The sequence below is a fragment of the Mycteria americana genome, chromosome 13 (assembly GCF_035582795.1).
Source record: "Mycteria americana isolate JAX WOST 10 ecotype Jacksonville Zoo and Gardens chromosome 13, USCA_MyAme_1.0, whole genome shotgun sequence".
Classification (NCBI taxonomy): domain Eukaryota; kingdom Metazoa; phylum Chordata; class Aves; order Ciconiiformes; family Ciconiidae; genus Mycteria; species Mycteria americana.
This window is the reverse complement of record NC_134377.1, coordinates 14,546,368-14,557,391: the sequence shown is the minus strand read 5'-3', so window position 1 is coordinate 14,557,391 and position 11,024 is coordinate 14,546,368. Positions and strand designations below refer to the sequence as shown.

The window sequence follows — 11,024 nt, the reverse complement described above, 5'->3', positions numbered from 1 at the left end:
AAAACCATCCAGTGTATATTCGTGCTAGTTACTTTTACAGGTATCGCTAACAGCCAAGTGGTAGGATGCGTTACAGTTTCGAAGGCAAGCAGATGAGGGCTATTTACCCAACAAAACAATATGGCGATTTCCAATTTATTAGGCAGTGATTAAAAAAAGCAGTTTTCTACTGGTATTAACAGTGAGAAAAAAACCGGTGGACGCTGAGTCAGAGGTCCTGAATGTATGGCTTGATTTTCACTGAGAAGCCGGTATTACTGTCAGACTGCTGATAAATCAACGCGGTTGGCTGAATTGGTGCTTTTATCCCAGGTGTTCAGCTTCGTGGGGGTTGTGCCTGGCCTGTTCCCAGTCATCTGGAAAACAAAGTAATATTGAAAATAGATTTATTTATTTTGCTAAACCACTCTTGTCTGGATGAAATAAAAGCTTGAAAGCATCTATTTACATTACAGCGTTGTCACAGTGTCTTGAGAGCGTATGCTGTAAAGGATTTTTAAACAGTTATTGCCAGGATCTGAGGTGATTGGCAGCGATCGCTTAATAATACCTATCGCTTCAGAAGTCTCGTTCTTTATAAAAACAAATGTCTTTCACCTCAAGACAATTTAAGGAGAGCTAGAAAAGCGTATTCATGTGGCGATTTATTTGAGATTTTATTCCTCAGGCTTAAAAGTAAAAGTGCCCTATCAAAAAGCCATCATCATCAGACAAACACATTGCCAAAATGCTGCTTGAATGCATAATATGAAGCCCACCACAATTGGTGGGAACAGTCTCATTGAACCGTACTGCAGAGTTCATAAACCTTTGGTTACTTTTATTTGATAGTTTACCAGAAAGAAGAATTTTGTCCTTTGCTTTTCAAAACGGACATTGTAGCTGCAACTTAATACTTGCTGATTCCACCTGCCTACACCACGCATTAGGTTAGGTACAAAAAAATACCCACCTGCCTTCTTGTGTCCTGTTCTTTCGGACAGAATTTTATGGGGAACACTTTCAAGTACAACAGAAAGGAAAAAAAAAAAAAAAAGAAAGGAGGAATACTCACAATGTCTGAATTGAAGGGTTTCACATTGATGTTGCGAGTCGAACTACTGGTAAGGGACCAGACCTTGGTTTTGTGCTTAAAGGCAGCTCTAACCTTTGGGGAAAAAAAATGAAAACAGATAGAAGATTTCTTTTGAAAAAGTTGTGTTTATTTTCACAGATGCAGCCTGCAATCTTTTCCCCATTATCCTTCCTCCACATTAACGTCACTGTACGAAAAAACAACAAACAATCCGCCCCTACATTTTTCTTTGTATTTATGGTCTTATTTTAAAATTTAACTTTACTTTTCAAGTACCCATACTTTAAATGCAAAGCATTGTATAGCCTCACGTCTCATTTCATTGGCAACGTTTTCATGTTATCTGGGTTATCCCATCCTCCTAGATGTCCAAGGTTATGACTGTATTACCATTCATCTTGTTAAAAATAAAAAATAATAAAAACAAAAACCCCAAACTGCCGGGCATGTAAGCATACATCCCCAGTATTCGCAGTCCTGGTTTGAAAGATTTCATAAGGTGCCGTTGTACTCATTTTCAGCAGCTCACTAGGACACTTTCACACTTTCTAGCTAAATACCCAGCCCCGGGCTGGACCCCAGGCTCCCCGGTTCAGGCAGGCTCTCCCTGGAGCTCACGCAGCCCCGAGGGCACCCAGATGCCACGAGGACGTAAGCCAGCTGCCAGCCTTTCGCAAACTGAAATGATGTAAAGACGCTGGATGAAATTCCCTATAGGTGTAGGAAGATTCTGCACCAAGGTGAAAAGAATCAGCTGCATAAAAAAAGATGGTGAGACAGTCGTTCTTTAGGCAAGTCGGTGAGATTTATCAAGGATTGCTGGCTGGAAGTGATTGACCGGTGTAACGATGTTGTGATAAAGAACATCTTGTCAGGAGGAGCATAGCCTGCAAAACACACAAAGTAATCTTTCCTCCCTGTTCTACACTGGCAGGGCTCAGCTGAGGTGCTGTGTCCAGCGTCCCAGGGAAAACAGGGACCAGCTGGAGACAGCCCTGCAGGGAGCAGTGAGGATGATCACAGGTCAAGCAAACACACGTTACGAGAAGCTCCGGTTGTTTAATCGAAAGAGGAGGCTGGGGGAAGAAGACAGGATAAGTCTTACAGCCTTCCCTTTCCTGTGGAGAGGAAGGGAATGACCTACTCTTTATAGGCATAGTAGCTAAAACGGGAAATAAGAAGCTCAAACTGCAGTAAGAAAGATGAAAACTACGATTTAGGAGCGGCAGTAGTGAGGCTGGCGAGGCACAGAGCCAAGCTGGTGCGGGAGGTCGAGGGGCTTCGACGGGCGAGCTGTGGGGTGACCCTGGTGCGTGGGACGCGTGCTGCGGGAGAGGCTGCTCGGGTCCCTGTCAGCCCCATTCTCCTGCGCTTCTTTATAACGTGTGTGCATTTCTTGTCCAGGCGCATGGGGAATAAAGCTCTCTTTTTTATCTAACCACCTGGAAATATCTGCAGATTTCGCTTTAGAGTATCTGGGTTTTACTTCTATGGTAAGAATGAAATTGTCAAGAAGAATTCTCACGGTTTAGCTGAAGACGTATTTTAGGTATGCACAGCGTACAATGGAGCCAATGAGACCTGCTCTTCAAAAATGACAGTTCACATTAGCTATCTATGAACTGTTTTCTGAGGATACAAATTCTGAAAAGTTTCTGAATTTAATTTCTCATGAGGTTCCTGGAAAAATGGCAGCAATGCAAATATTTGTATTTCATGTAAGGCATTTGAAGCTTGACAGCAGGAAGAAAGCTTTCTGAGCCTGGGGGGGAATAGAATAAAGAAATATTTCTCCTCCTTACCTTTAACCTGCCTGCTTAACTTTAGTTGATTTCAATAAAGATCAAGAATTTCATCGTCCTGCCTCTCCAAAGTGATTGTAGCAAAGATCATATCAATGCTCTAAGACCGAACAGGTTGGCAAATATTAATAAATAATAACGTCTCCACAGAAGAGCTGGAGTGCTGTTGTTGCACAGGAAGAAGCAGCAGGATGTGGGGCAGAGCTACTCAGCAGCATCCAGAAGAGCGAGCTATGGGAGATCGCAGCTACGTGGGTATTCACTGCGCAGTACCCCCGTCAGTGCGCCGGGAATGGTTCTTGTAAGAAACTTCCATTATTAGTAACACGTGTTGCTGAACATTTTCTGCTCTCTGCCGTGGGACGAGAGGATGCTGCAAGCTCCAGGCCCAGCAGAGATGGTCTCCACAAGCCCCATTTACATCAGCCTTGCCTTGGCTTTACCCCAGTTGCTCTGAGACAGCCTTAATGCAAAAAGATGCCTTTTGGTCCACTATGAAAACCTGAACTTCCTGCCAAGAAAAATACCTGCAATACGTTCTACTCTGTTTGATTCCCCGTTAAGGATTGCATGAGCAACTTCCAGAAGTATGTTTTGCTGAGAATAATATTTATTTTCCTCTCTGGACCCGCAGATGTGACAAAGCCAGAGGCCCCCCAGGGGGACTGCCAGAGCGAGCCCTGCTCCCACTCTCTAAGCACCCTCCCTTAGCAGCACAGCCCATGCCCTGCTCAGCCCCTCCAGCCCTCAGGAGTGCTTCTTCCCTTAGTCTCGAGCTGCCTTCGCTTATCTTTTTTTTTTTGTTAAAACCTTTCTTATGTTAAATAAAATAAATGTCAAGCATGGGTCAGCACGCCTCAAGTCACAAAGTCACTAACAGTCATGTATTAATTGAAAGAAGAAAGAAATCAGTGGTACAGCAGGCAACAATAATAGAGAAAGTATTTTCTCGTTTTATACTCACGTTACTTGAATTTGGTAACACCAAATTTGTTAACGCCATTTGGTTACGTACCTCTGAATTCAGAAGACAGTGAAACAGGAACATGAAAAATCCCTGAAAACAGATAAAAGGGAGAAGGGTGAAGACTGACTATGAAGAATGAAATACAATAAGGTATTTCTCGCAGTATCGTATAAAGCAGGTACCGGTAGCTGGAGATCTATAAATATCGAAGAGTAGACCAAATTGTGCCCCGTGGTAAACTGAAGAAACCTGCAGCATTAGGTTACTATGAGGCTTGTCCGGACCTTTTCCTGTAAAACAGCACCTCCTAAGCTTTGGGGTGCTAAAGGAGAAATCTGGCTGAGAAGCAGCAGGAATTCTGTTTTCATGAGAGCAAGAGAACTTTTTGTCTGTGCTTGCAAAGATAAAGACAGAGGGAAATGCTCTTTGGGAAACACTAGATCAATATTTTTCACATTAGAAAAGCAAGGTATTAGCATTAGGAAAATTTTCACAATAGAATTTTGCTATCTTTGGGCTTTTTGTCCAATGGAAAGTGAAAAGGTCCCGTCCCCTTTCCCTCCCAAAATAATTTTATCTTCTTTTTGGGACTATTCAGCCAAACATGTTTTTTATTTTGGACGAAAGTTGGAACTTTTCTTATCATCTTATCGGGACAACTCTGTTGCACTCGTTTTTGTGACCATAGTGGTTGTTGTTCCTGGGACAAAAAAGGATTTACAGGAGTTCATTTTTTTCCCCCCTTTGTAATTATTATTCGGGAAAGAATTATAACATACCTATAGATTTATGCCTCTACTGAAACATCCACTTAAAGCTAAGCAGATGCTTACCTTCCTTCTTGCACAGAGCTATTTTTCTGGATTGGTGTCTTAAGAAGCCGAGGGTCTAATTGCCTGCATGCGAGAGTCCTGTGCTGGTTCCTGCAGCACGCAGAATAGCTCCACTTTTCTCCTTGTGCCGCACCATTCCCAGAAACTTCTGTTCGCTTTCATTTAGTCTCAGTAATGAAGCCTCAAACTGACACTGAAAAATTGTTCTGGTATCTCTACTAAAGAATCTTGCCTGTGGTACATAGTGGTGGAAGAAGGAGTTTCATTTCTCAAGCTCACTGTCTCATTTATTTAATTATTGCTACTGGAAACGCTAAGGAGTGGGATAAAAGTTCTGTTCGTACAGAGACTAAACAATTGCCAGCACTGTATGGTCAGCACAGACTTAAAAGACAGAGAAAGGACACAGAAAAAATCCAATAAACACAAGCATGTGAAAACGTTACTAATGATCCATTTATTGGATCTCAGCAGCAGTTCAGTAGCCATCAACTTTGCCACCAGGAACTTACTTGTAGTGAATTGAAAACAGCAAATATATACTGAAATACTAATGCGTGGGCATTGACAGCCAAAATCCCAAAGATCCACGAGCTTCCCAAGATTGGTAAGAGAACAGCGACGGCTTTAGCTGTGAGTCTGAAAGAGAAAAGGAAAATAGGAAATGTGATGAGACAGTTAAACAAATTTCAGCCCACACACCGGGGGCTTTATCAGTTATGGCCTGGCAGCAAGGCAGCGTGCGTACGACTCTCTTCGCCGGAACATTTTTTTTAATGGGCAAGTCTCTTAATTACTCATTCCTCATCTATGAAAATGGGGATAACAGAACTTTGGTACCACATGGGATAAATACAGATTGAGAGTCAGTAACTGAGGGTGCAGGGGAAGAGATGGAGAGATGGAGAGATGGTCCTAATAACTACGGCAGCCATATCTTCAGTCTACAGTGAAGTATCATCATCCTGTCTGTGAGGAGTCAAGTGTAAGAGTCAAAACCAGGGCAGAAGCTGAGAACAAAGGCAGCATCACATGGAAAAACTAAAACTACTGTATAGTACATCCAAAATACATTTGCTCAGCACTATAGTTGAGTCAAGACAACACAATATTTCTCTTACATATAGTGACTTGGTGTCATGGTTTAACCCCAGCCGGCAGCTAAGCCCCACCCAGCCGCTCGCTCACCCTCCCCCCGGTGGGATGGGGGAGAGAATCGGAAGAGCAAAAGTAAGAAAATTCGTGGGTTGAGATAAGAACAGATTAATAGGACAGCAGAGGAAGAGAAAATAATAATGATAAAAGAATGTACAAAACAAGTGATGCACGACGCAATTGCTCACCACCCACTGACTGACGCCCAGCCAGTCCCCGAGCAGTGATCGCTGCCCCGGCCAACTCCCCCAGTTTCTATACTGGGCATGACACCCTATGGTATGGCATAGCCCTGTGGGCAGTTGGGCTCAGCTCTGCTGGCTGTGCCCCCTCCCAGCTGCTTGTGCACCCGGCAGAGCAGGGGAAGCTGGAAAGCCCTTGACCAGTGTAAGCACTGCTCAGCAACAACTAAACCATCAGCGTGTTATCAACATTATTCTCATGCTAAATCCAAACCACAGCACCATACCAGCTACTAGGGAGAAAATTAACTCTGTCCCAGCCAAAACCAAGACACTTGGGATTTTTAATCACCACGAATGGGAAGAAACACAATGTACCTCTACAAGATGCAAATCCTCTAACACCACAGTATTATTCTCCTACCACCCTGCTTTGTTCAGAGTTGATTCAGAGAAACATGCCAAATATTGAAATAGCTTGTGTTTCTTGGAGGTCCCTACGGATATATGTTCACTCTCTTAGCTTGGAGGACTTGGCAGAATTTCAGTGAAAGGTGACACGACAGCTGAAAAGCTAATAGCACTGAGAAAATAAGAGGGATTTTTGGTTTTGCCTTAATGAGCTATGTACAGTATGTTTGTTATAGTGGTAGATGAAAAGAAATTGTGGTATACCAGAGGATTAAATGATCATGGAAAGTTTTCTGCAGCAGCTGAATTCTGTGGACCAAATTTTATAGAAAGACTAAACAAAGGGAACCACAGAGAAAACAAAGGCATTGCATTTAGAATTGTAAGATTGCAGTTACGTCTCGTCAGTGTATTAATAGCCTTCTACATTAAAGACCAAAAGAACTATGCACTTTCTACAAGGAGCTCATTTCCTTCATCTGCAACAGGAATTAAGAGCAGCTAAACTTCACAGAGCGCTCAGGACCCTGTAGAAGAGGTACCGGCAATTCTTGCATCCGTTTTCCGCTTTGACGTAATAATTGCTAATATCTCTCTCTGCAACTGAATACCACTCAGCCACTTCCAAGAAAGAGAGGCACAACTGACGAAATTTAACTCACAAGGATTATTGCTTATCCCACACTATTGTCTTCTCCTTACAAAGCCCTCGGAGCATCATCTCCGATTCATGCTAATGAATTGCTCTAAAGAATTGCACTTGTGTATATACAGTTATACTTAGTACAAAAATATACTAAGTATTTAATTGTACTTGCGTATACCCTGTAATATTGACTTCAAGAGTATCGTAGTAATAGCCCTACAGAGTGTTTCTAGTGTAATCACAGCAAAAAGAGGAAGACAACCCGATTACGCTGTGGAAGTCCTTGCCACAGGATGCTATGGCCACCTAACAAGGATCCTGTAAGTTCACGTAAGATAGCTCTGTTGTGGATTGTTAAATGTGACAATTCAGATGCAGCCGCTTGTCAGGAAGTCTCTAATCTTTTGCACGCTGAAAGGTGGGAGTACGTATTTGGAGAAGAATCACTCTGCTTGACCTTTACAGTGGGGATACAGGGTCGGATGGACCCCCAGTCCATCTGGTTTCATCCGAGATGGCAGTCCTTCTGTTCTTAGCCTAATCTATCTGGCTTTTTGATTAAAACAATAAACACCTCCACAGCTCGTTTTCACACCAATTTGACCCAGTAGAGGCAGGTGTAAAATAGAGCAGGGCCAGGTGACCACTAATGGAGTTAGCAGGTCATCACTCACTTTTTCCCAGGAAGTGCTAGACATCTAGTTCACAGCACCGGGCAACCCAAAAGCATTTACGATGGCTGTCCCCTCTGTAATCACTCAAAACCCCCCATGAATCCCACAGGGCAAAACATTCTTGCTGTCAAGACACTACTAACTAGACAGCCCAGTGCAATTTTGCCTGTCCAGGATGAATAGATGCCGAACCTTTGCACACCCAGGCACCGCGTTTTCAGTGACAACTATCGAAGGACAAACTCTTCCTCCTGGGCAGCCCAGTACAGTTTTGGTGGTACAAGACAGAAAGCACAAAGAAGGGAACTGTCCCCATTTGAAACATCCTGCACCAACAAGACAGACAGATCGGATCCCTCCTTACCACAGCACTTATAAACACTTACTTAACTCCTGTTGTAGCCCGCGGGATTTAAGCACATGCTTGCAATTAAATATGTGTTTATAATATTTCAGTGAATTTAGTCTATGGTACAATTGTAGATGAAGAAGCCAAGAGGGCAGTAAAGGGAACAGGGGTAGTGAGAAACTAAAAGTCAGTCCATGCTCGCTAAAGCTATGTTTTTCAGAAATTAGCAGATTTCTGTTTAGCTGGAAACCTATGCAAGAGAGAAAGTTGGTTTAGGGAGATTAATGTCCTACTCGTGCCTTTTACCTCCTCATACCGATTAAAGTACAGGTTCAGGAGGGAAGCGCATAGAGCTCCATGACAAGAGACCACTTGTAATTACAACAAACATAAAACAAATGAGAATTTTGTACAACACAATTCAATGAAATCTTTTAATTAAACTTAGAGACAAGACATCTTGTTCATTTCAGTGACCTGAGCACACACTTCATTATATCCTTGATTAAAAGTGTATGTTGAAGTCCTGCGTAGGCTTCAGGTTTATAGGGAAATCTGGGAATTTTTTTTTTCTGTATCGATTCGTATCTTTATGTCCTTGGCCATAAATATTTCTGCACAATTCAATTTAATTCTGCAAAGAGTTTGTTTAGCCAGAAAATGAAGGACTACCTTAAAGCTTGAGCTCTCCTATTTAATTAAAAAAATGAATTTTAAAAGACACAATTTTAGAACAAGGGATACAAGTTTCTTTTCATGCATCAAGGATGTTTGGGGGTTTTTTTCTCTGTTAAGATTAAAGTTCATCACCTCAACTTGAACACGCGGCACGCCCCAGCGGGGAGCTGCCAGCAGAGCACCTCTTGCAGTAACGTTGTGCAGAAAGACCTGTCCAGTCCCGCAGAGCCCTCCTGCCTTCGGGAAACGGCATCCGTGCAGGACTCGGGGCAGAGGCAGACTGGGGGGAGGACACGGGAACACCTGGAAGACGGATTAGGCCCATTCGGATGCCGTGATGGTTTAGATGTCCTCTCTAACCTGATACAGCAGGTGATGAGGATGCCCAGCACCGCTACACTTGTAAAACTGTCTCGTTACAAACCACCCTTTTTTCTTTTTGTCTTTTGTTCTCACGCTCTCAATTTTTATAAAATTTGCAGTTTGGAATAGGATTTTCCCCAGCTGGTTTGTTGCCAAAAATAAGTAATCTGTAATTTGTAGTTGGGGGCAGAATAGAGTTAGGTACTCAATTTCAATGTTTTCAAAATCATTCTTACAGTTTGGATTTTCAGGAGCCTTTAACATGACAAATGCCTCATGTATTTTTTAAAAATAATGTATTAATAAAAACTGCTCACTATTAAGCACCGGGTTCAGCACATGTGCAGCAGAAATACATAGCTAAAAACTAAAACAAAATACAGACGTGTGGGATTTTTCACGCAAACATATTAATGTTTCATGCACATCCATTTAGGAGAGCAGCTATGTGAGGGTGAAATTCATTTAAGACTATCTAAGGGTCAGCTCTGCATATGTATCACTTAAATCTCATTAAGTCTTTTTTTTTTTTCCTAATTATTGCAGAGCTTTCTATGCTTGCGTGCTCTGAATTTCATCGTAGGTATGAAATTATTAGTTCAAGGTGTTTATGAGCTTTGCTTACCAAGCAAAGGACTCAGCTCTATTGTTCCTGGTCCTCTTATTTCTACCACTTACCCCTCCCCTTCCCATCCGTATTTCATTTTGCCTTTGAACTTTAAAAAAGTAAAATACTAAATGTAAAATGCTGCGTCAGAACACCATTAAGGTGGCAAGGTTAAAAAAATCTTAGAAATACAAAAGTTAATGTTCCACTAGGCACATTAATTCCAACACACTGCACATACTTTATGGTTTTTTATTCCCATTTTTCTTTGCTACATGAATATTTTAGTAGATTAGTTCTAGTACACTAAGATACAGAGCAATCAAATACATGTTGGTTTTGGAGAAGGAATACTGCATGACTTAAACTGTGCAACCTTAAAAAAAAAGGCACTACCACCGCTTGAGCTTTATGTTGTCTATGGAATTGGTGACATGAAGAAGCAATACTTTGGGCAGGTCTTACTTTGCAGCTATTGAGGTCCAGCCCCACCAGGGTTTCGTAAACCTTGCTAAAATCTGTCTTTGTCCTTGTGCCCTAATGTGTCAGAAAACAGAATGGCCATTGCCTTACAAAGGATCCTCTAAATTTCTCCTGTGTGCCCCTTCTCATGCTCTGGCCTTTGAAATTAGAAGCAACCTAACTGCCTGTTTCTTACAGACTTTTAAAAGCTCAGATATTGTTACTCTTCTGCAGTCTAACAGCATTAAGTTTGGTGAGCTTTTTGTCTCTCTGCATCTATATACACTGAATGATCCGTCCTGGAATTAACTAATTAGGAACAAAGCCAAACCAGCACAAAAGATTTCTTTTCTCCTTTCTATTGTTTCCTTTTGGCAATATATATATATTTTTTTAAGTATGTACCTGTTATTACTCTGTAATATAGACGGCTTCTGGAAAATACAAAAATATCCTGAGTCTGATGAAATTTTTATAGCCAGTATATATGGCATAGCCTTTGGGATGTTACTAGCTGTACATAGCCTACCTGCCAAGCCAGCCTATGGGTAGGGTTGTTGCTCACTCTGCCCCATCGCTACCAATCTCTCCAGCTGGGCTGCAGAGCCTTCCGAAGCACCGCGCACCAAGAACCACTGCGGCGTGACTGGGCTTCATTCAGATTTGCACGCTTGCTTGTTTTGCAGGCAAGCAGCGATGAGTTAGTGCTGCACAGTGCCACATCCTCTGCCATCAGATCTGCAGAGGCTGCTCTGCAGACGTTGCTGGTCCTTATAAGCTCATATATAGCCCCACAACTTATATAGCACTCACGTATGAA

At 42.2% G+C, this 11,024-nt stretch overlaps 1 protein-coding gene across 2 annotated transcripts in view; it reads right to left on the bottom strand.

The window, feature by feature from the left end:
- Positions 1-260: 260 nt before the first annotated feature.
- ADGRD1 (adhesion G protein-coupled receptor D1) overlaps positions 261-11,024 on the bottom strand; it is a 158,739-nt gene continuing 147,975 nt past the window's right edge. For both annotated transcript variants that reach the window (XM_075516143.1, XM_075516144.1), the window contains 4 exons: positions 5,190-5,316; positions 3,893-3,934; positions 1,055-1,147; positions 261-356 (listed from right to left, as the gene is read on the bottom strand). In XM_075516143.1, the coding sequence (XP_075372258.1) occupies positions 261-356; positions 1,055-1,147; positions 3,893-3,934; positions 5,190-5,316 (358 nt within the window). The remainder of the gene's footprint in view (positions 357-1,054; positions 1,148-3,892; positions 3,935-5,189; positions 5,317-11,024) is intronic.